Source organism: Malaclemys terrapin, chromosome 19 (assembly GCF_027887155.1).
Source record: "Malaclemys terrapin pileata isolate rMalTer1 chromosome 19, rMalTer1.hap1, whole genome shotgun sequence".
NCBI classification, from domain to species: Eukaryota; Metazoa; Chordata; order Testudines; family Emydidae; genus Malaclemys; species Malaclemys terrapin.
Genome location: NC_071523.1, coordinates 12,890,338 through 12,914,929, shown reverse-complemented (window position 1 = coordinate 12,914,929; position 24,592 = coordinate 12,890,338). Strand labels below are relative to the sequence as shown.

Below are 24,592 nucleotides of genomic sequence, written 5' to 3'. Positions count from 1 at the left end.
TTTTGTTGGGGGGGGGAAATCTGGCCCCTCTGAGACTGAAGCTGCCTAGTTTGGGGGCCAGACCCACCCTTGCAGCTGAATTCCCAAGAATCCACGTATACAGTCTTTCTGCCCCCTCCCGCCTCTCAATAGCGGGAGCCAGTGCAGAGTGAACCATAGACTTTACTAGCAGAGGCGGAGCGGAGCCCTGTGCGCCGGTGCGGGAGGCGGAGCCCGCAGCTGCAGCCGGCCCGGCCCAGGGAGGTTTTCCCGTGGCTTGGCCCTTCGGGTGAGTACGGGGGGAGGGGGCCCGCGTATATCCTGGGCGGCGGGGCGGGAGTCCCTGCCTGGCTGCTGCGTGGGGCGAGCCGCTGCGAAATGCGTGGTGGGAGCAGAGCCAGGTGCAGCGCCGTGCACTCTGCCCAGCTTGCAAACTGCTGGGGACCCAGGGGGATGGACTGCTGTGCGGCCAAGCGTGGGCAGGCTGGGCTGTCCCTGCACAAGAGCCCGTGTCAGCTGATGGGCTGTGGGTTTGCAGAATTAGACTTGGATTTGGGGGAGGGGTCAGCTAGTGCTTTTTGGGGAGGGAGGAATATGGGGAAGTTCTTCCCCTTCCCTGTCTTGGGCTGTGTGTGTAAGAAAGCACCATGGTCAGGGCTCTTTCTTCTTGCACAAGTCAGTTTGCAGAGTGCACTTGGTTTCTGTTCCGTGGAGGATTCTGGGACGGGAGGAGGTGAAAGGAGGAGCTCAGTCAGTCGTTTATGGGTAGGGAGATTGTGTGTGTGTGAGGAGTGATTTATTTATGGGGTGTGGGTTTTGGTGATGCCTTGTCAAGGGAAGGGAACAAAGTTACGGTATTTATAAAAACAACGAGGAGTCCGGTGGTACCTTAAAGACTAACAAACAGATTTATTTGGGCATAAGCTTTCATGGGTAAAAAACCCACTTCTTCATATGCACGTAATTTTCACTCCATGTATCTGAAGAAGTGGGTTTTTTACCCACGAAAGCTTATGCCCAAATAAATCTGTTAGTTTTTAAGGTGCCACTGGACTCCTCGCTGTTTTTGTGGATACAGTCTCACACGGCTACGCCTCGGCTACTTGACAAAGTTATTTATGTGTAGGTTGTGCGTGTGGTGTACGTTACAAGAAATACCCCTCTTCTAAGGTAACTTTTCCTTAGGTCTCACCTAAGGAAATACACTTCCCCATCTCTGCCTTGGTAACTCTTTGGTTTGTTTTATTGTTTTTGGTAAATCATTTGCTAGTTATTGCCAATTATGACACTGGTTACCTCTGTGCATGGTTCCACAACCTTGATGAAATTCGTCTCCTGCCTCCTTGCTGCTTAGGGGTTTAACAAATAAATTACTGGGTTGGAATCAGCCTGAGGAAGGCAGATGAGGAGTATTTTAGATCTCCACTTAGACACACTGATGGGAGTAGCAAGAAATGCTAACCCTGTATTGCCAGCATTTTGCCTTCTGTGTCATTGAGGAATAGATGCTGTATTGATTGGGGCTTTTATAAAAGCGAGTCTGCCCCTCCTACTCGCCGGAAATTCTGTGATTCAGTTTTCTGGGGTTGGTGGCCTAAGCTCTGTCCCTTTTGTGTGAGGCTTGGAGGTCACGGCTTTGTCAGAACAGTTAATAGAAAGGATCAAGTGCTCATTTGAATCTCTCCTTCTGTACTTAATGGGATCTGGGGCATTAAACCTCTGACTTTTCCAGGAACTGATGGTGCCAATTCAACCCATCTCTAATACTCCCCCGTGCAGAAGGCTGACTTTTTTTTCCTGATTCTCACTCCCTCTTGATGACGCTTTCCTTGTGTTTTATTTATGCCTAGCCTTACAGAAGGTTTAAACCATGCTGTGTTGTGCTGTGTATCTCTTAAATGTTTTGCGGAGCAGACTGAATGCTAATTCACTAGTGAAAACCTGCCACTGAGTGATCATTTTGTCATTTTTTCATACAGTGACGAGTTGGGTGATTGAGACTTCTAGCCAGTCGTGACAGTAGCTGCTGTTTTCCCAAGGCTGTAAGTGCTTTTCTTTGGTCAGAAGACTGTGTGTGTGTGTGTGTGTGTGTGTGTGTGTAAAAGTGATTAACAGGTGATTTTTCTCTGCAGTGCTCTCCCAGACCAACCCAAATCAATCTTACTCCCTTAAAGAGCCCAGCACTAGAGACTTCAGGGTGATCTGTGTCGTACTGTGCGTGGCTTTTTGGTTAGCAGAGGCAGAGAGTTTGGGAGAACATATTTGGCCCTGATCCTGCAATCACCTGCACTAGTGGATCTGTAATGAAAAATTAGGGTCTAAGACAGTCTTTCAGCCTCCCTTGGGAACCCCATTGGACTGCTAACCTTGAAGACAACCCGTAGTTTGACAGATCATTGCAGGATGAGGGCCTGAATGCGTATGTCACAGTGGTTATGGCCAAGTGGAATGCTCTCGGTATGGGTCCTGAACTGCTGCAAGCAGTGACATCCAGGGTGAGAAAGCCCTTGGAATTGGTTTGCTGGGCAGTAGGGCAGCGTTACCCTCAGTGGATTGCCTGAATGGAGTCACTGCAGGACAAGACTTTATGGCCATGTTGTAAAATCCATTCATTTTAATCGGGCTGTTTATTTTCAGGTTTGTGGTTGTCAGGGTGCTTCTTATAACGGGGGGACGGGGGACTTTTGCACCAGGGTTGCCTTATGCCCATTTGATAGCAATTATTTTGGTTTTTAAGTTTTGGGAATTTACCCAGATAAACCCAAACAAGCTATTCTTCAACCAGAATAAGAATGTCTGCACAGGGGCCTGCACCGGTTTAACTAACCCAGATTTAAAATGGATTTAAGTTAAAATGTTGCAACTTTCTCATATAGCTAAGCTGTAGGTCACATGGGAAAGGAATCCTTCTTGGGTAACATAATCCTGTCTGGTTTTATTTTTACATGGGTCCTTTTTGTTATATGATATTACAGCCAGGGCCGGTGCAAGGCGCCCTAGGCGAAACTTCCACCTTGCGCCCCCCGCCCCCCCCCAGCCCTGCGGCAGCTCCCCGCCCCCCCTCCACCCTGAGGCGCCCCGCCCCCGTGGCAGCCCCCACCCTCTGGCCCAGGGATCCGTGTGGCAGCTCTGACCCAGGGGAACACCTGGGCTGCCGGCGGCGCGCTGACCTGGGGAACCCCTGGGCTCCCTGCCAGCGACTCGAACTCCCTCTCCCTCCCAGTGCAGCGGCCGCTGTAAAAAAAAAAAAAAAAAAAAAAAAAAATTGGGGGCGCCGCTTTTTGGCACCCCCAAATCTTGGCGCCCTAGGCAACCGCCTAGTTGGCCTAAATGGTAGCACTGCCCCTGATTACAGCAGTAAACCAGGGGAACTGGGTTTATTCTGTTGGCTCTGGGCACAGCAGGGCGGTGTTTTGCAATTGGAAGTATTGAGTAACCAGTTTTTAGTTGGACTGGAAATGTGTGAGACTGTGTAATTGAATCCCTGAGGAGTCCACTTGGCTTAGGGCAAGTCTATGCTACCATGCTATATTGGCGCAGCTGCAGCGCAGCTGGTGGAGACGCACGCCGCTGATGGGAGAGTGCGCTCCTGTCGGCATAATTACTCCACCTCTGCGAGAGGCGGAAGCTGTGTCCGCGGTAGAGTGTCTCCTGCCCACAAAGCGCTGTGCACACAGGCACTTCTGCAGGCAAAACTTATATCGCTCAGGAGGGTGGTTTTTTTTTTTTTCACATCCCTGAGCCACAAAAGTTTTTCCAACATAAATGCGAGTGTAGATGTGACCTAAATTAGCTTACTTACACTGGTGTAAGACCCTTCTGTAGACACATTTAAACTGGTTTAAAATATGCTCACCCCAGTTTAATTCAGTTACCAAATTGAGCTAAATCAGAATGATGCACTTTAAACCAGTAAACGTGTCTACAGTAGGGGTTTGCACGGGTGTGACTAAACTAACTTTAAATTGGTTTTAATTACATCAGTACAAGTTGTCTAATGCAGTGGTTCTCAACCTTTCCAGGGTACTATGCCCCTTTCAGGAATCTGATTTGTCTTGCCTACCCCCAAGATTCACCTCACTTAAAAATCACTTGCTTACAAAATCAGACCTAAAAATACAGAAGTGTCACAGCACACTTACTGAAAAAATGCTGACTTTCTAATTTTTACCATGTAATTATAAAATAAATCGATTGAAATATAAATATTGTACTTACCTTTCAGTGTATAGTATATAGAGCAGTATAAACAAGTCATTGTCTGTATGCAATCTTAGTTTGTACTGACTTTGCGTTTATGCAGTCTGTTGTAAAACTAGGTAAATATCTAGATGAGTGGATGTACCCCCCCGGAAGACCTCTGCATACCCGCAAGGTTACGTGTACCCCTGCTCGAGAACCACTGGTCTAATACAGAGAAAATTCCCGAAGGGTTATCTTAGCTTTGGGATGCCCAGGGTTTTGATGCCCAAACTGTAGCATCACAGATTCTAGTCCCTATGGGGGTGGTTTGTCCTTCCAGTGTTGGAGTTGATAAATGATGCCCTGTAGTTTATGTAGGGTTATTTCACACACAGCCGGGGGCACAGCGGGGATGCAGCACCCCAGCCCCTAACTGGATGATGCAGGACCGCGTGGGCCAAATTTAAGCGAGTGGTGTTGTGACCTGGCACACGGTGTCGCAACACCACTCAGATTGGGGGCAGCCGGGCAGGTAACCTGGCCCCCCTCCTTATGCCCCTGTATGCAGCTGAGATCAGAGACGATCCCATGGCTTTTTATTATAGGACTTGAGGGCTGTGCCAGGGTCCTTAGCCGAAATCCTTGCTCACCCCGCCTCAGCTGTCATGCACTATATTGAGTTCTAAGGGGCTAGCCCCCTGCACCCCACAAGGTAGGAGCATTTCACTTATGCTCTATCTAAATACATTTGAAGCACTCTAGGGTTAAATAGAAGTTGCTGATCCAGATACAATAATATTATTCTATTATATTTCCATAGTGGAAGGAAAGACTATCATGTACACATGCAAAATAATCACTCTCTATAATACAGTAGACAAGGGGATTATGTCCCATGCTTTTGGCCCTATGTGGTTGTCAGTGCACTTTGACGGCTGCATAGAGGTTAAGTAGCCAGCGGTGAAGAAGTAAGTAAGGAGGGAGGGGTAGGAGAGTTACAGTGGATGGCTGGGGAGAGATTGATGAGCGAAGATATATCTTGTGGGAGCTCCCAGGAGAAAAAGAATTCATCCCAGACTGTCTCCTGAGAGAGCGTTCCACACTGTGGTAAACGCTGAGGCTATCTCCTGTTTCCCTTTGCTAAATGTCGACGTAGGTCAGGTTAGATCTGCTCTGCCTGTGTTCAGCTAATGTGTGACATTCTTCCTCTGCAGCCAGGGGGCGTTCTTTCCTGTGTTTGAAAAACATCAAAGAAACGCCTTCTGTGCTGCTCTGTGTACCTGAAAACCCCATCGATCAGCCAGGGCTGGGGAAAAGCACATAAGTAGAAGTACAGCGGCACCGAGAGGCTCCTGCGCGTATAGGCGCTCATCGCGCTAGGTGCTGTGCATTCCAGTAAGAGGAGACAGTCCCTGCCCCAAATTGCTGATGGGCTGAAATAGACAAGACAGACAAAAGGTGGGCGAAGGGGCGTGGTGGTGTTCCTTTTTTATGGCTGGGGACCTGAGGCACAGAGAGATTAAGGCCTTGTTTACGAACGCAAGTTGTAGCGCTTTATCTTAACTGGGATAGAGAAAGCAGCACAACACCCAGTGTGGATGCAGTTACGCTGGTGGAAAGGTGCCTTCTACTGGTATAGCTATTCCTGTGGGAAAAGCAACGAATGATTCCAGTGTAAGACACCTTTATACCAATATAACTGGTAGGGGTGATACTGACTGAACTAGAAAAATGACATCTCTCACGAGGGTCACATTCTTATTGGCTTAACTGTGCATAGACAAGGCCTCAAAGTGACTTGCCCAAGGTCATGTAAGGAGGCTGTGGCGAAGCTGGGGCAAGAACTCCGGTCTGTCAAGACCTACACTAGTGCTTTTCCTCCATCTTTCCACACCATCTTTCCTAATCTGCAAATTCAGCTCTGATCAAGGGCATTCAGAATTTCAACAGCATCAAACCCTTAATTTATTTTATTTGTGTGTGTGTATTAAAATGTACACTTTTCTTCACTCCGTTTTTGTGACTTCGGGCAGGCTTTTCTTAAATCCCTCTCACTGAAGGCTCACTATAAGCCATTACCAGTGCTTCTCACTAGGAGGGGGAGGTTTGATTCTCAAGTGTCTTAACTAATCAGATGAATGTTTCAGAGAAAATTCTTGGGAAGTTGGACTTCCTGCATGGGCCAGCATTTCACACACCTGCCGCTAGCCTAGATGCAAATATTTAACTTTAACCTTGGTTTCCCTCCAACTCTTTTAAATAAAAGATCAAGAATCCATGATGGGAAAAAAAAAATCTCTCCCTCCCACCCCCATCCCTGGACGGTTATGTAAAAGGAACTTGGTTGGACCAATGAATTTGAAGCGCCGGGTGGGGACGGGTACAGGAGCTTTTTTTCTCTGCTGGGAATGGGAGGTTCAGGTTTGCTGTTTCCCCCCCTTTACCAGAAAGTGCTGAGCTGGCTTATCGTTAACGAGGTCTCTTGTTTGTCTACCTATCGATCAGTTTGCTAGTCCTGAGTGCGCTGGCATAGCCTGTCCCTGGCTGCAGGAGAAGAAAGATCTGTGGTCAGGAGTTAACAGGCGGAAGTCAGTTTCCAGAGCACTTTCACCACTGCAGTCTTTGCAAAGTCCTTGTGTTACTGGGGTGAGTCTGCTGGGTGAGACCAGTGTGTGTTTTAATCATGTTTGTTCACGATGGGGCCGTGAAGATTTCCTGGGGCTCCCTGTGTTGATTTAGTGAAAACACTAGCGCTGAAGAGACTTTTCCTTGGACCCCATTAGATGAACTGTGGTAGGAGGGTGGGACCCGCTCAGCCCGCTGCCGTGCAGGGGGTCAGAGTCCAGGTCCTTTGTTCCAGAACCAGGCCCTGAAGTGGGGCTTGGGGAGGAGGAAGGGAACGGATGTTGGTGCAAGGGTCACTGTGTGTTGGGAGAGAGGGGAGCTGGCTGCTGTAGCCAGGAATTCTGGGAGCCTGTGGAGAAGCCTTTGTTTCCCATTTCTACCTACAAAGTGGTACTTGGGGGCTGCTACATCTCCACTTTCCATCCATTCCCAGCACTCTGTGTTGGCACTGCCAGAAACATTTCATTGAGCTGCCAAGCTCCAGGCAGAAGCTGGAGGAGAGGGGAGATCGCACAGGGATGGAGTGGGGGGGAGTTTGGGTTTTGTTTCTCTTCCTTTGCCTTTATCCTCCAAACCTACCAGCTCTCCCTCACTCCATTCCCCTTCTCTCCTCCCTTCAGACGCAGACCTGCCCACTCCAACTCTCCTTCTAGGTAGCCTTGTCTACACCGAAAGATACCCAAGGTTGACAACAAGGGCATCTGAGCCAGTGTTGAACGTGGTTTGAACAGCAAGTGTAACCAGGACAAGCTGGTTTGGAAACTGGGGTTCAAACCAGCTCGGAGCACTCAGTCCAGTAATCAGAAGCCTTGCTGTGCCTAACACACGTGCCCAGAGCATGTTAAACAGAACATGGCACACTCCCCTTACTGGCACCCAGCTCCCCACTCTGCTGATATTTTGGGATGAGGAGAGGTGAACTAGCCCAGAATTGGCAGAGCAGGCAGTGGGGTCAGGGGAAAATGGCAGCAGATGATATGAGGCTGTTGGGGGAGCAGGAGAAAAATCCTAAATACCCAACGCTCCCATTTCATGCAAGAATCTGAACAAGACCAGTCCTTACATTTGACCTATATGGCCTGAATGGGTACTGTTGGGGTCACTGACGCCAGAGGAAACAGGCTTAAAAAACCTGCATCCTTCGTTATGGATCATTTACTGTATTGGTGGAGAACGGGTATTTCCTGTCGAGGAAAATGAACCAAATACCCTGGAGCGACGCTCTCTGCATGGTAGAGCAGAACCCTGGTGTAGTCCTGCTGTAAAAAGAAAACCGGGTTGTTTCAAACCCTAAATGTGAATGGAAATATTGTCACCTGTTTTTTTAATTTCTGAAATGATATTTTGCCAGGCCCATGCACTGGAGAAATCCATCCTGACCAACTGCTGCAGGAAAGCTAGAAAGTGAAACCGACTAGTTTCATTGCCCCCAATGCAGAATGTGCAAAAAGCAAACGGGGTCTGTGGTGTCAAATACATTTCCTGTTTCACTGAGACACTTGAGAAACTTGCTCATTAAGGCCTGGTCAAAACACCAGTTTTGTACTGGTGTAACTATGTCAGTTAGAGGTATGATGTTTTTACCTAAGTAGTTAGGCTAGTACGTAAACTACGGTGGGCACAGAGTACAGGAGTAACTATAGTGGTCTAAAGCATTGTTATACCAATATGACTGTGGTCGCACTTGGGGGTGTTCTCATGCTTTAATTAAACTGGTGTAGTTAAAGCAACACAACTTGCTGTTGTAGATAAGGCTTAGCTGTGTGCAATGCCATGAAAGCCCTGGATTATCTCAACTGTGCTATCATTGTGGCTGCTGTCCAGTAATGCACAACTCCAGGAAACTAGGTGAACAGCGCGAGATAACAACTGATGCAATAGATTATGAATCAACCGTTGTGCTGTCTTCGTAACTTGTCCTTCTGGGTTCTCTCTCCTGGTTTCCCACATCACTGTCTTGCACAAAGAACAAAACCTGTACTTTCGTCTAAAAAATTACTTGTATTTTGGTCTAAAGAAAACCGAAGCAAGAAGGAACAAAAGCTAAGTTTATTTTGGAGAGTGGACTGTGTTCATCTCTTCTGTTATAGGCTGTAGCAACTCTGGGAACAGAATGGGGGGTCTCTGCAGACAGGCAGAGTGCTTAGAGATATAAAGGTGCAAGTACACACACAAAATGCATCACTGATTCATAGCTACATATACTAGACTTGTTTCATCAGACTGATTGGTCCATTTTGGCTTATTGGAGCCTTATTCAGTGCCAGTCATGGGGACATAGTTACATGCAAGTCTTATGGCTGCATATTATCGAAGTGAACCGAAGAGCTAGAAAAGCAGGACTCCCAGTTGTGGCGCCTGTCTCTGAAGCGCTGTGACAATATTGATGCAAATCGGTGCCAAAATGGAAGAAAAGCCCCAAGCAGGAAGTAGCATCCTGCATGCATTGACGCACACGTTTGTTTGCAGCAGACACTGAGACTCGCGTAAGAATGGATTTCATTTCCACAGCTCAAAGCCAGCGACTCCCACTCAGAAACCTCACCATGTAGGGGTTAGTGCTGACGCAGCAGGAAGGTCTCCAAGGCAGGTGCTGTGTTCTTCTTTATGTTTGTCCAGAGCCCAGTCCTGATAGGGGCATGTGGGCCCTGTAATGCAAATATTTGCTGGCAATAATCATAAACTCTGTCAAACGGGGGGGAAGTGACGAGGCTTCCTGCACTAATGCAGCCTTATTGTCCTGTGCAGCCAGCCACACACACGCACGCAGTGCTAGCCCATGGGGGCCCTCGGCAGGGATATTTTGGGGGTCCCCCACATACAACACATTCTAAAAAAGTGAATAGAGGGCCCCCTTGAGCTGCTTGGGGCCCTAAGCAATTGCTTAGTGTACTTATGCCTAGTGCCAGGTCTCCCCACCCTATTGCTCAGTGCTGATGGCATTGATCCGCTCTACTCCAGGAGATCTGGTCTTCCTTATTGACAGACGCCATCTGGTTTATGCAGCATCCGGGACCTCAGCTTTAATCACTCCCACCTGTGGCAAACCAGGAGAGAGACTTTTGGGGAGAGGAATCCAGGTGAAAATTCCTGGCTCGAGTGCTGTGGAAGAACCAGCACCCGGGGTTGTGGTTTGTGGCATTATATTTTGTGCTAATGTAGCTTGATGTTTCCCTTCTCTTCTCCCATCCTCTAGGTTCCCTGGGTCCTTGTCTCCTCCCACAGGATGCTGAGGGCAGCCCTGTGTGCCGTCTTTCTCTTAGGCGCCCTGCCATCATTGGCCAAGGAGTCCCGAGGGCATGTCTCAGTCGTCTTGCTGGGAGCCACGGGGGACCTGGCCAAGAAGTACTTGTGGGAGGGGCTGTTCCACCTCTACCTGGACCAGGTGAGCAGCGGCCACAGCTTCACTTTCCACGGGGCTGCGCTGACGGCGCACGAGCCAGGGCAGGGGCTGATGTTTGAGGTGCTGAAGAAGCTGGCCTGCCCGTCGGACGTGTCCCCCGACAGGTGCGCTGTGGTCAAAGACCAGTTCCTCAAGCTGAGCCGGTATCACCAGCTGAAGACGTCCGAGAACTACACTGCCCTGAATCGGGAGATTGAGACCCTGCTCCAGCAGGAGGGGCTGGAGGAAGCCGGCAGGATCTTCTACTTCTCGGTGCCGCCCTTCGCCTACGCGGAGATCGCCCGCCACATCAACGGCAGCTGCAGGCCGCGCCCCGGAGCCTGGCTGCGGGTGGTGCTGGAGAAGCCTTTTGGCCATGACCTCAAGTCAGCCCAGCAGCTGGCCATCGAGCTGAGGACTTTCTTCCGGGAAGAGGAGATGTACCGGGTGGATCACTACCTTGGCAAACAGGTGAGCAGACTTGGAATGACTCTGTTGCCATGCTGGATGGGGTCTCGGTGGGGTGGGAGCTTGGATGGTGGGAGGGCCCTAAATTTCAGGCATTCATTTCATGTGAGCAGCAGGCTGCCAGGTGCACCAATCACAGCCCAACTGAGCTGCTCACCTAGGTTGCTGGAGCAGTGAAGTGACCTGGAGCCTATTAAGTCTTATTATCACTGTTCATTTGGCTGGTACCTTGTCCCCTTCACCACGATGCGCAGGGCTGGAGACTAATTTACAGCTAGCTGGGACCCAGTGAGGCTGTCTTGGTTCCTGTTGATCTGACCGTCTTGTGAAACGAGGGCCACGTTGGCTTCTCCTCACTTATTAATACTACTGGTCTTTGCCCAGCTGCAGAAAGGATCCATGGCTTATATTCAGCATCAGCAAAATAAACCTTAGTAAGACTGGCTGATGCGCCCGGCACATGGACGGTAAAGGGAAGGCAGGGAGGGGGTGGGGTGCAGGCCACAAGCTGGGTATTTCCACCCTCCCTTTGGGTCTGAGGGTGCGGCAGGATTTTAAACATGCTGGGCAGAACCTGGAGCCTCCCCCTCAAAATCTGGCTGGGTCCTCCTGTGCAATTTGTATCTAACAAATGTAGGGTTGCTGCAATAATATTGTGAACTGTAGCTGTCGCTCGAGGGCCATGTCAGGTGTGTGTGACGTCACTCGCAGGCCATGATGTCCCATTCCCATCAGACCTGTGGAGTTTGGAGACACTCGTGGGTGGCTTCATTGCTCCCACGTTTCCTCTTAGCGAATGCCAGCCTGCCTGCGCGCTGCATGTCCCTGGACTGTGTTACCCTGCAGCGCCATAGGCGTGCATGGTGCTTTGCAGATGCCGAAGAAGGCAAGGTGCCTGAGGAGTCGAGAGTCTGTTGTAGATCAGGGCAATACAAACAATTAAGGACTAGGTGCAAGAGTACCAGAAAGTGGGTTATCAAGGTCTATGTTTTCTCCCCTGCTCCCACCCCAGCCATTCCTGAAGGGCTTATAGCTACAGATCTCCTTAGGCAGCTTCTCTCTTCCCTTTCTGCCTGCAAGCAAGAGGGTTCAGCCCCATTGATGAGTTTTGTGCTCTTGGCTCTTAGTTTTTGTCTTGACTGGCCTGTCCTTTGCTTAATAACGGAAGCAGGTCGGCCTTGTGGCTACGGCACAGCCACTGTGAGTCCGGACTCCTAGATTCATTTCCAAGCTCTGCCTCCTAGAGGTGCTGTGACTTGTCCTCTCTGTGCCTCAGCTTCTCCATCTGCAGATGAGGATGGTCCCTGCCTGCGAGTGGATCCCTGTTTATGAAGCGCTTAGAGCTCTTTTACTGCTCTCACGGCATATCTGGATCCTGCCCCCTTCCCTGGTGTCTGAGGGGGTCCATCTCCCCTTGGGATCCCAGGCAGAGCAGTTCAGAGCATGTTTCAAACCCTGCCCTTGCCAAAAAGAATGTGTCCAGCCCACTATTCCAGGCTGCAGCCAAGCGACCTTGCAGTGACTGGCCATTACTCTTCCCCTGTACTGCCGGCCCATCTCTCACCGAGGAAAATGCAGAGGCCGGACCTTTTCATGCCCAAGTGATAAGGGTCAGGCTTTTTTGTTCTCCTCCTCCTAGCGAGGCGGCCACATATGGAGGTGTGTGAGATGCAGAATCCATCTGGTCTTCCAGTCAAGGTCGGGGCTTGTATTTCGCTGAATAAGCAAACCCTTCCCTTCCACGCAGGCCCAGCCCCTGAGCACCAGCTTCTAGAGGAGGCTTTTAATTTGATATGATGTGCTGTCACTTTTTTTTTTTTTTTTTTAAATGATCAGCCAATTTTTCAGGGGCTGTGCATCTGTGCGGGTGACTGCAGCAGGGACAGAGTGGGGAGGGGGTGTAAAAGGCAGTGAACGTAGCCCTGCGACAGAGGAAGTCACACTTCTCCTGCTCTGGGCTGGAAGAGGGTGTCGGGGCAGGAAAGGGGTTCATCACTTGATTCTCTTGAGAATCAGGACTGTTCCGTCATCCCCACCCCCATGAGATCCTAGCCCCCGACCTATGGCCTATATGCTCTCTGGTTTTGACTTTGTTTGTCCTTTCCCCTGCAGATATTGCCACATCCAGCAGGTAAATTGCTGGTACAGACCTGCTTGGGGTCAGGTCCCCTAATTGGAAGGCAGCTGCCACACAATCCAGGTGATTGTATCTGCCACACTGGGAGACATCTTTCTCTCCCTGTCAATCCTGCGTACCCAGGGGCTCGGTAGCACTCCTCTAGCAGTAGATGGATAGAACAGGGTTCTCTCTTGGATCTGCTGGGATCTTTCTGATAAGGACCTAAGAGGGGATCGCCATTCTGGTGGCCCGTTGTGCCGCTACCCCATCTTTTGAACTATAAACATGAAGTAGGGAGTGGTACCTGACCAGGATCCATCCTGAGCTGGGAGACCAGTGTTAACATCCTACTTGAGAACCAGTCCAAAGATGCAATGCTTTAATGTTTCCCACTTTGTCCTCAGTTTCTTCTGCCTTCTTCTAGGGGTTCCCAAGGAACTCCAAATTATCCATCATCCACCCACAGTCCCACTTCCCAGCACCTGTTATCCCTGTGAACCACTAGTTTGGGAACAGCTGGGTTGTGCCAGAGACGTGATGGTTAGCTTTATACGGGAGTTTTCCTGACTTTGTGCCTCTTGACCTTCATGGGTTTTCAGCACATCTAGCTCTGATAAGGCCGGTCAGCTAGAGATACTGGGGTCCTCTACATACAGAGGTAAGTGTCGCTATCCACATGTTATGGATGGGGAAGGGAAGATACTGGCCCAAGGTCACCCAGCAGGCCATTGTCAGAGCCAGGAACAGAACCCAGGTCTTCTGACTCCCAGCCCAGCCCCAGATCCACTAGACCACAAGTGATTTGAGGGCCACAGTGCTGCGCCGTGGTGGATCAGGTTGTTGAAGACCTCAGGTGACCTTTCCCTTCCCTCCCCTTCCCACCCGGCCTTCCTCAGCCAGCCGACAAGGTGTCACTTTCCGTAGCCATGGAGTGGGCTGAGCTGAAGTTTCACTCTTGACCCCAGAACACAGGGCTCTGAGAACATGCCGCTGCCCTGTCCCGATGCGGCGTCTGAGCAGCCGTATGGCCCCTCGAGGGAACACGTGTGAGGTGGATGCACTGCCCTGGCCTCAGTGTGCTGGGACATCTCCTTTTCAAAATAGCCTTATTCCATCCATGGCCTCATGGTCCGGTCACAAGGGTGCGTGCCTGACTTCAAGGAGAGCATCTCTACTGGAATTTTTTTTGCCCTAAGTGAGAACAGATGGCTCAGTGATGTACGCGTCCCTTTGATCCGCCTCAACTCCTTGGAACCCCGGCCTGGAATCTTAGCAGGGTCTGACTCGGCCATTTGCCCTTCCGAGGGAGAGAGGCTGAGTGTCTTGTGTTTTTGTGTGGGAGTCTTTCCAATGAAACTGTAAAACGTTTGCCTTGTCCAGGGAGGTCTTTTGTGTCTGTCCCATGTGGACATTAGAGACACCCCCCCCCCCCCCCCCCGGTACTTTCTGCAAGAGTCGGGCTTTACCCTGCAGTTCTTGTGCCCATTTCCCCTCTTTCTCCCCGTGCCCTGTGCTCCCTAGACCTCAGACAGGGCTGCGTTTCAGGCTGGATGGAGCAGTGGGATGGGAGATGCTCTAGAAATGCTGCTGGCTTTGGATTTTTGTTTTTAATGCTGATCTTTCCCACCCTCCCTCCCTCCCTTCCTTCCTTCGCAGGCTGTGGCCCACATCCTGCCTTTCCGAGACCAGAACCGACGGTTTCTGGACCCAATCTGGAACCGGCATCATGTGGAGAGAGTAGAGATTGTCCTGAAGGAGACTCTGGATGCTAAAGGTCAGGGAGCCTGGGCTGAGCTAGCCAAGGGAAATCTCTCAGGACCTGGGTGGCTTTAGTGTATCTGTGTGAGAGCGACCCCTGTGGCTGAATGTTGCAAATGCATGAGAAGGAGGCCAGGTGGGTAGCTGAGCGGTGTCTCTCTGCATGGGCACTTGAGAGGCAGAAATTTGATTCCCAGTCACTGCTGTTACCTCCCTCGACTGGAGGGGAACCTGCCCCTTCCTTCTGCTGCAGAGTTCGGGAGCCTTTCAGATCAATGCCCAGAGACCCTGAGTTCTGCTGCAGAGGGACTCGGAAAGGGCCTGGTCTGGGTTCAGGTCTCATTTGGTGCTGTGGTGTGAAAGTTTAAATCAGGGTTCGGCTGCTGCAGCTTTTGCCCGAGGGATTGACTCGCACTCACCAGGCTGTGCTCATCCATCCCGGCACAGGGGCATCTCTCAGCAGCTGTTCGGAGAGGGAGAGATGCTGGATGGACGCAGCTGCAATCCCGGCCTGCAGGGCTCCAGCCCCACGCCGCAGGGCTGAGCGGAAAGCACTCCGGGTTGGGCTGCCACCGGCAGCAGTTGTGGGGACACCAGGTGCCCTTATTTCTGCAACATCAGGATTGTGTGTCTGCTCCCCTTTTTCTCCCTCCCCTGCTCCTAGCCACCACCCACGCGTGTTAAATAAGATAACTCTTAAAGCCTGGTCCTTGATCATTTGACTCCCACCCCACCCCCCACACACACAGCCCCCCGGCTTCCAGAGAGGCTGCCGCATTGATTGCGTTAACAAATGCGCCTTTGGATTAAAGAGAGGGAGACAAACTATATCAAACCGAAGGGGAAGCCCAGGGCAGGGGCAAGGTCTGCAGCGCTTGGTCTGCAGCGCTTAGCCTGCCCCTGACCAGCTAACAGGAGGCTTTGGTTGGAATCACCTGCATTTAATAGGACATCGTCCTTCTCCCTCCCGGCCCCAGTAAGAAATCAGCCCAGGGCAAGGCACGTCCTGTATTGAAACAGGTAAAGCCCGACTCTTGCAGAAAGGGCAGAGCTTAAGTTGATGGTATGGGGGAGTATTCAGTGGCTCAGAGTGGGCTATGCATGGAGTGGTGGATGGAAGGGGTCCAGTGTAATGCAGACAGCTGCTGCTCTGTTGACCTGGTCCGTGGCTGCAGAATTGCAAGGGGTAACCGGGTTTGTTCTGATCCCTCTGTTAAGGCTTTGATGCGGATTCACACTCCGGCTAGAGACCCCGGGCTCTGCTGCCCTCCCCCCTACCCCTTGAGATGTGCCCATCGTTGCTGGGGTGAAAGACGCCTGGCACTGCACGGTCTTGCGTTCCTTTCCCAGCACGTGGGCTGGACGCTGATCCCAGGCTCAGACTGAACACGGACTGTGCTGCCAGCCTGCTCAAGCAAAGCCCCCTCCCCGCCCCCACTGAGCTCAGGAAGCCCCACGCAAGGCTGTAATTAGGGTTGTCCTAAGTCTACATTGGTGCCTGAGGACAGAGAGGATTTGGTGCCTCCTCTCAGCCCTTCCGCTCACCCAGCTGGCCAACCCCGCCCCCACTCTCCTGTTCCTTCCTCCAGCGGAGGTCCCGCTTGCTGCTCCAGTGAGGGCAGCCGGTCCCCTGGGAATCCTTTATCAGCTGCAGCAGCTTCTCCTGGGAGGCCCCGCTGCAGTGTGCGGGCTGAAGGGAGTTGCTGAGGTGCCCGCAGAGGCAGCTGGCGTCGTACCCAATCTGGGGCTAGAGACGGCTCCGACCCTGGGCCTGTCCCTTCATTCCCTCGAGCACCAATATTCAAGCTCCTTTCACGTGCTGGGGGCTGCAGGGGGGTTTCTTTTTCCTGCCGCTCTGATTGCTCGTCTCTCGCCTCCTCGTCACACTCAGGCCGCACCAGCTTCTATGAGCAGTACGGGGTCATCCGCGACGTGCTCCAGAACCACCTCACCGAGGTCCTGATGTATCTCGCCATGGAGCTGCCGGCCAACATCAGCAGCACTGAAGACGTTCTCCGGCGCAAGCTGCAGACCTTCAAGGCATTGCAGGGCCCGGAGAGCACCAGCGCGGTGCTGGGTCAATACCAGGCCTATGCCAGCCAGGTGCGGGAGGAGCTGCAGAAGGCACAGGACTACGTCAGCACGACGCCGACCTTTGCAGGTTGGGGCAAGACCCAGGCTGATGACGTCATAGGGCATAAAGGCTGAGGCAGGTGGGGTGGGGTCACTGCATGGGACTAGGCGACGGGGAGAGCGGCCAAATCCTAATCTCAGCTCCGTCACTTCCTCTGTGGCTGTGGGCCAATCACTTAACTTCTGTCTCTGCTTCCATGGCTGTAACACGGGGACAGTAGCTGCCTTGTTTATTTCTAGGGTATCTGTCCCCGTGGGACCTAAAGAGCCCGAGGTCCAGCTGCCCAGGGACCTATAAGGATCTGTTGGCCCATGAAGCCACATGTGGAATTATTACTATAAATGTCAGGGGGGTGGGGGTTAGGAATTCATTCTATAGTGCCTTAGGTCCCGCCCTTCACTGTATGGGGGCCATTCCATGTCTCCAAAAGGTAAGAACCGGGGGGTTTCTCTGGGGCCGGTGGACCTCACTTCATCACAAGGCCATCTCTGGCCATGCTGCACAAGCTCAGTGTTTTGATTCTTGGCTAGGGAGTGACGTGACGGCTCATCCGTGCTGTCCTAAGGGGTAGCTAGGCAATCTGAGGAACGTGGTGGGCTAATCGGGAGGGAGCAAGGCAAATCTTTGGGGACCGGGAGAGCAGTGACTGGCAGGGTGATGGGGAGGACTGATTGTGGTGCCAGGGAGACTCCGGATGCCAGGACCCACGCAAGGAGAATGGTGCTTGGGCTCGGGCCTGAGGTTCCCCTGTCATTTCAGGTGTGTTGATTCAGCTAGACAGCCTGCGGTGGGAGGGAGTCCCCTTCCTCCTCACCTCTGGCAAAGCCCTGGACGAGCGGGTAGGCTACGTCCGTGTCCTCTTCAAGAACCGGGCCTACTGCACCCAGCGCGAGAGCCTGAGGGAGGCGGGACAGAGCCAGTGTGGAGCCAAGCAGATCATCTTCTACATCGGGCACGGGGAGCTGAGCTGTCCTGCCGTGCTGATCAGCAGGAACCTCTTCAAGCCCATCATGCCAGAAGGCAGCTGGAAGGAGGTGGCGGATCGCCCGCAGCTGAGCCTCTTCGGGCTCCCGCTGTCTGATTACTACGTGTACAGCCCCGTGAAGGAGAGAGAGGCTTATTCTGTCCTCATTTCCAGCATCTTCCATGGCAGGAAGGACTCCTTCATCACCACTGAGAACCTGCTGGCTTCTTGGGAGTTCTGGACCCCACTGCTGGACAGCTTAACCCAGCAGGTCCCACGCTTGTACCCGGGGGGCCTGGAGAACCAGCACCTCCTGGACTTTGAAATGGTGGGCAGGGAGCTGTCCTTCACGCTGGAGGATCCGGTGGAACTGCTGCACATCGACGGGCAAAAGCCGGGCGATTACAGAACCATCCAGGCCAAGTTTCGGCAAAGCCCCTTGGTCTCGGCTTGGCCGGAGGAGCTGATCGCCCAGTTGGCATCAGACATTGAGACGGCGGCGGCCGAGGCTGTGGCACGCTGCGGCGAGTTCCACCTGGCCCTGTCGGGCGGCTCGAGCCCCATTGTCATGTTCCGGAGGCTGGTGACCCACCACTACGGCTTCCCATGGAGACACACCCACTTGTGGCTGGTGGATGAGCGCTGCGTGCCGCTCGCCGACCCGGAGTCCAACTTCCGCAGCTTGCACGACCACCTCCTCCAGCACGTCCGGGTGCCCTACCTCAACATCCACCCCATGCCGGTGCACCTGAACCGGCGGCTGTGCGTGGAGGAGGACCGGGGGCCAGAGCTGTATGCCAAGGAGATTGCAGCGCTAGTGAACAACGCCAGCTTGGACTTTGTGCTGCTGGGGCTGGGCTCCGACGGGCACACGGCCTCGCTCTTCCCGCGTTCATCCAGCGGCCTCGAAGGGGCCCAGACAGTGGTGCTCACGGAGAGCCCCGTCAAACCCCACCAGAGGATGAGCCTCAGCCTGCCTCTCATCAACAAAGCCAGGCAGGTGGCCGTGCTGGTGATGGGGAAGGGGAAGCATGAAATCACAACCCAGATGAGTAGAGTGGGGCAGGAGCCCAAAAAATGGCCTATTTCAGGGGTCAACCCCAGCTCTGGCCAGCTGGTGTGGTACATGGATTATGACGCTTTGCTTGGATGATCTCTTGGTTTATCCTCCCCTCACGCCTGTCCCATTGCCCCCTGGAGCCTTGATTTTCGAACACTGCACACAGGCTCCTGTGTTTACAATAACAGCTCCTGCTCTGAACAGTCCCTCTAACTTTTGTGAAGATCCATTGGCTGTAACGGCTCTGTCATCTGAGCCTAGAAAGGGGGGCGGCTCAGCGCTCAGAGATCAGCGTTGTATTCCTGACTTTACCCCTGACTGCTTCTGGGACCTTGGGCAAGCCACGTCGCTGCTCTGTGCCTCAGTTTCCCCCACACCCTATGGGGTTAATAATACCTACCTACCTCGCAGGAGCCATCCAAGACCACTCTGATTAATTGCCTGCAGAGCTCTTCAGGATTCTCAGAGGAGAGGAACAGAGAGAAGCGCAGTGTTACTGACTGCTAATGTTCACCTCTGATCAGACAGGCTGACAGAAGCATTTTCACGGTGGCCAGAGGCCCAGTCACAGTCCCATTCAGATTGTGCTCTAGTCCCGTATGTGCCAACCCTTTACTTCAGCAAAATACTGACCATTTTCCCACTCTCTTCCTCTACGGAGTCTTCTAGGGCTGGTCTACATTGTGGGGGGGGATCGATCTAAGATACGCAACTTCAGCTACGAGAATAGCGTAGCTGAAGTCAACGTATCTTAGATCGACTTACCTTGCGTCCTCACGGCGCAGGATCGATGGCCGCGGCTCCCCCGTCGACTCCACTTCTGCCTCTCGCCCTGGTGGAGTTCCGGAGTCGATGGGGAGCACGTTTGGGGATCGATTTATTGTGTAGACGAGACGTGATAAATCGATCCCTGATAGAGGTTAGTACCCCTAGTCTAATGTCTTCTGATGCAGTTCCTGTTTTAGAGCTCTCCTGTATTGGCATGTGTGGGGCCTTGCTTCATTGTAAGGGCATGATTGGGTACAGTCATTGGGCACTGGAGTTTTCCAGACCCTGCCTGCTTGCCTTATGCCATCCACAGGGATTTGTCTCATATTAACCTTTGTCAATTGCATTGGCCCTGTTATTGATTCCACCTCCTCCCCCTCTTCCCCCTGCCCTCCTCCCCCCCCAAACAAAGAGAAACAACCAGTCCCCTTCCCTACATGGCTGTGTTTATGCAGCCCTGGAAGCTGCAGACACCCCGGGACCATCCCTTGTGTGACCAACACCGCCCCCTCCCTGGCACTGAGCTGTGTGCTGAGTGCCGGTCTGAGGCTTTAGAAATTGTCCTGGTGCACAGGCGTAGCTGTCAGTAGCAATTGCTGCTCTTCCTAAATGGGAAGCCAGCACCCCAGGGGGATGGAAAAGGCAAGGGATTTTTAGGTTTTCAGGATTATGGGGATTGGGCTGAGAGCATCGTGGCTCAGCTCCCGTTATTCTGGAGATGGCATTTGTCTGCGGCGTGACGTTACTGCTGCACGAAGCTCCCCTGGTCAGAGGATCAGGGGTGGAGGGCAGAGTTAGCTGCAGATGGAATTGGGTCTCCTTAAATATCCTGAGGTGCCTTTGTGTTGTACTCCCCGGGAAGAGCCCTCCTCCGCCCTCAGGGGCAAGCTGTGGCATTGTTCAGCACTTATGACATCTCCCCGCAAGGCACCTGTATAGAGTACTACGGTCTTCAGCAGTAATGATCCCGACACCCCAGCGCTTACGACAAGGATACTGCCGCGACCTGGGCTGTTACTCCAGGGCACTGGGGTGCTGTTGGATAAGGGGAGGGAGTTTTCTGTCTCCTGGGTGTTTTCTAGCCAATCCACACATGGCTGTCACCGCGTAGGGAGGACCCGTCCTTTGAAAACATCTGAGGGAGGACAGAAGAGCCTAGACCAACTGCACAAAAGCGGGGGGTGCAGTCCTGTTTAGTAAAAGGGGGAAGAATCTTTAGAACCCTCTTTCCCCCACTGCCTAAATTCCGCCTTGCCCAGATGCTGCTCGTCCTTTATATAATCCTTAGCCCCATATACTCTTGTGATGCTATGGCCTGCTTTAGTGGGCTATTTACTATGGAGTGCAGGAGGAACGTTCTTTTTTTAGATAAGGAAACCTGGATTCTGCTGACTGCACTGGGAGATGTTGAGCTGCTCTATGATCTGTTTGGGGGGCGGAGGTAAATCCCCCCAAGCGTTGCAGGGCCAGGAGTACAAGACAGAGCTGTAGGAACCCAGAATAGGGACTTTCTACCAGTTCCTGGCAAATCCAGATCCGCTGGTGTCTGATCCGCACCCAGCAATGCCACATCCTTGGCTGGCAGAACTGGAGAAGGGAAGAAAGTGGCGGTTTTCAGAAGGATTTTTAGCAGCCCCCTTTTGGGGAGAGTGAGTTGCTGGCTGTTGACTCTCTGATGTTTGCAGCTAGTGAAAGAATTAGTTGTCCAGCACTCCAGTCTTGTCGGAGTCCAGATGGACGTCGTCAGTCAGTGACGGGCGCGACTGGAGTTCAGTGGAAAAGCTGGAGTCTGACACAAGATGGCGCCCTGACCAAACAAACCAAGTGGTGATAAATTGTGTGTATTTTCCAAGTTTGAGCCTGAAACCAGGGGAGGCTGTGCCTCTCCTGCTTGCGAGGTTCTCAGGAGCCAGCCCTCCTGACCGACTCGGATGTGAAATGCTGATGGAGTGGGGAGGGAGGAAAAGTCTATCCAGGGGTCTGGGAGGTGGATACTGGGGCGAAATTCTGTCTGACTTGCACCCCACTGAACTCTATGGACATTGGTGGAAGAGGCAGTCAGGGCACAGGCAGACCACTAGCCGTGTTGATGCTGCATAAGCTGGGAAGGAGTTGGGTTCATGCTAATGGCTGAGGGGCTAGCAGGAGTAACAAATAGGGAAAAACACACTAAAATCAGCAGCGAGGATTCGGGGTATAACGGGCTGCAGGACATTTCTTCCTGTTTTTCAGAGTAGGACTTCACTGTAAGCTGGTTTGGAGTTCTGAGAATATATAGATTTGTTGCGGGGGTGGGGTGCGTTGTCAAAGTGCTTCAAAGAGGGAAGGCATATGGCTAACGAGAAATATCCAGCGTTAACAGAGTTAATACCAAAAAAAACGTGGAAGGGATGTAAAACCCCTCCTCTGCTGAGTCAAGCCAGCCTCTGACTACTAGAGATCAGGAGGAGATGTAATGTGGGGGGTCAGATTATCCCACATCTGCGGGGGGGCGTCTCCTGTACCTTCCTCCAAAGTATCGGATGCTGGCCGTTGTCCGAGACGCGGGGGACATGGGTCACCTTCAGTCTGGCTGTTCCTGTGCACCTGTGTTCCCACTCCTGCTCATTCCGAATGGCTTTTATTGTAACACGCAATCCTCTTTTAATGCTGTGGATAAAAATAAAATGGGGAAGTTCTTGAGAACCAATCCCTTGTTTTCAGACCCGGGGCAAACTAAGGTAGTGAGAGCAGTAAGCTGGGGTGGGAGACGTGTTCTGATCGCAGTGAAATTCAGAGCTGAGGCTGCTTTGACGTCTGCCACTGAGGTCGTTGCACCAGTGCAAGCATCTAGTGCGGAAAGACCAAGCTGCAGTTTGCACTGGTGCCTCTGATCAATCTGGGATAAATGGCTCTGCTGCAAGTAGCTTGGCTTGTCTACATTAGGGAGGTTGCACTGGTGTAGCTACATCATCGGCTCAGATCCCGAGGAGACAAAGGCTGTCTAATCAGATATGAGCATGGATTGGAGCTACCTCCTCCATGGATTATAATGGCAGGCGGGCCTACCTATCCGCCTCAGAGCAAAGGGTAAGCGTAAAGCATTGTGTAGTGGGGAAGCCCTGGTGGTTGCTTTTAGAAGGGACGATGCTGTGGCTTACTGGCATTAGAAAAGGTTTTTGGTCTTCCTCTTCTCCATCGTGTCTCATACCATCCGCTACATTGTTTTCTCCAGACAGAAAATCCTCCCGCCTCTGAAAGCATTAACACAGAGTGCCACTGCCATCACAACCCCCTACGATAGGACCTTGTCACGGGGTGCTCCCTTAGCTACCCGCTGTGCCTCACTTCCTGGCCTGCTTCCATGGTCCCTCAGTCCCAAACCAAAGAGAGGATACAGGTATGCTGCAGGCAGGGCTTTCCATACAGCTTCTGAGATCCCCCCTTCCTGATCCTCCCAATTACTGCCAGTTATTCCAGTCGTGTAGTAATTACCCCCCAGGTGCTCATAATCCCCTAATAGAAAAGTGGTTAACTGCTTCCCGCTGAGCCCGTAGCCTTTCCTTGTCTGCAACAACATCAGTGCTTAGGGTGGTGCTGCTCGCCCTCTGTCACAGACCTAGAAGAACACAATTCCCCCTGCTCTGCTGGCTTGAAGTGCCAGGTTGCTAACAAACGCTGCTAATTCCAAAATGTGCCCCCGGGGCTGAAGCAGCCATGTAGAGGAGGAGGTTTTAGGCCTGGGATGGCTGAAAATTCAAAGCTTCATTTTTCTTTGTTAAACAAAATGAGCTGTTTTACCTTCAGCTTCATTCAAATGGCGTGTGTGGTGCAACAGGTTTAATGTAATTAAAAAAAAAAAAAAAAAAAAAGGGCGGGGGGGGGGAGAGATTCCAGGAAAATAAATGTAATGGCTATCAGCAGAATTTCTCTCGAGATCGGAAGGGATTGTGACATTGGAGGAGTGGCTTAGGGGGTGGAGTGTTTCCTTGATTCTTTTTTTAATAATTTGGCTGAAATTTTTTTAAATGACTAATGGTTTTGAGGTGCCCCACTTGACACCTCAAAGAGGCCTGATTTCTCAGAAGTTGAGTGCTCAGCTCTTTCTGAAAATCAGGACCTCTTAAGATATCTTAGGTTGGGCACCCCAAAATTGTGACTAAAACCTCAGGTTTCCCTTTATAAAATTCCAATAGAAACTTTGTACGTCAGTGTATCCTTCGTTAGTAATTGTGCTCTGGAATATATCTGTGATGTATTCTTCACTGTATTTCTCAGGGCGATGTCTTTTTCAGAAGCATCTGTTTTAAACTCTTTGTTTGTATTTGCCAAATGGAAAATAACAGAGTGGGGATAAATATTTTTAAACCTCCGAAGTTTACCAGCAAGAGATTTGGGGAGCAGGATGTGGGGGAGGGAACGTGAAACTCTAAAATAAGTCTGACACTGAAAAAGACAGTGTGGTAAAGATCTACTTCATTCTAGGCCATGGAATCAGAGTGCTAGTTACATTTTGGGAAAGCTATTAATAGAAACGGTTGATAGATTTTTATTTTCAGTGAATAGTGAGCTAGGAATGCTGTGTGCAGTTGCGTTGCTGAGTGAATGTGTGTTAAACATCCTTGCAAAGAGGAGCCCATTGAGTGACTTTTTGCAGTCATTTTATCACACCACCAATTATTTGTATTGTCATCGCGCTTTTTTTAAAAGGAAGAACTATTTCTTAACAGTGTTCATACAAAGCAATGATGTGACTGTTTATATACGTTTTTACAAAAATCTAACACTGGAAACGGGCCATTTTTCACATGGTTTAATGTTTATAAATCAAGCTGTAAACAGTTCTTTTCCTGTTAATAATGAACCATAAAATGTTTGGGAATTGATGGAAATTTATTTTTAAAAAACAAATATATATTTTTGAATAATAAAATCGTTTTTTGGCCTAAAGCTGCCTTTCATTCTTCTTTTGTTTATTCTCTGTTTGGTGATTGCATTTAAATTGTACTGGTTCTTACAAAGACAGTAGGCCTAAATTTACAAGAGTTTGAAGAGAGTAGGTCTGCATTTTTGGCATGAGTGTTCATTTCAACTCTCTCAATTTTTGCCTGCCTAACCTGAGCCATTTTAAAAGGGCCAGGGTTTCAGAAAGTGCTGAACCATCCTCCTTCTAA

At 51.3% G+C, this 24,592-nt stretch overlaps 1 protein-coding gene across 4 annotated transcripts; it reads left to right on the top strand.

The window, feature by feature from the left end:
- The first annotated feature begins 217 nt into the window (after positions 1 to 217).
- On the top strand, positions 218 to 23,272 carry H6PD (hexose-6-phosphate dehydrogenase/glucose 1-dehydrogenase). Of its 4 annotated transcripts, none has more exons than XM_054009118.1 (6): positions 225 to 268; positions 1,959 to 2,021; positions 9,983 to 10,639; positions 14,412 to 14,529; positions 16,405 to 16,674; positions 17,407 to 23,272. In XM_054009118.1, the coding sequence occupies exons 3-6, from the start codon at positions 10,013 to 10,015 to the stop codon at positions 18,762 to 18,764; spliced, it is 2,373 nt and encodes a 790-aa protein (XP_053865093.1). In that variant the 5' UTR covers positions 225 to 268; positions 1,959 to 2,021; positions 9,983 to 10,012; the 3' UTR covers positions 18,765 to 23,272. The 4 variants fall into 4 exon arrangements, with proteins under 4 accessions (XP_053865096.1, XP_053865093.1, XP_053865095.1 ...); XM_054009120.1 differs by lacking the exon at positions 225 to 268 and adding an exon at positions 331 to 380; XM_054009121.1 differs by lacking the exon at positions 1,959 to 2,021 and having other exon boundaries at positions 218 to 268.
- Positions 23,273 to 24,592: the final 1,320 nt, after the last annotated feature.

What these genes read in the sequence shown, in the direction of transcription:
- H6PD (XM_054009121.1), top strand. Translation starts at nt 10,013, where the DNA reads ATGCTGAGGGCAGCCCTGTGTGCCGTCTTTCTCTTAGGCGCCCTGCCA. An exon ending in ATCACTACCTTGGCAAACAG is followed by an intron (nt 10,640 to 14,411) that starts GTGAGCAGACTT and finishes CTTCCTTCGCAG; the next exon opens with GCTGTGGCCCACATCCTGCC. An exon ending in CACGACGCCGACCTTTGCAG is followed by an intron (nt 16,675 to 17,406) that starts GTTGGGGCAAGA and finishes CTGTCATTTCAG; the next exon opens with GTGTGTTGATTCAGCTAGAC.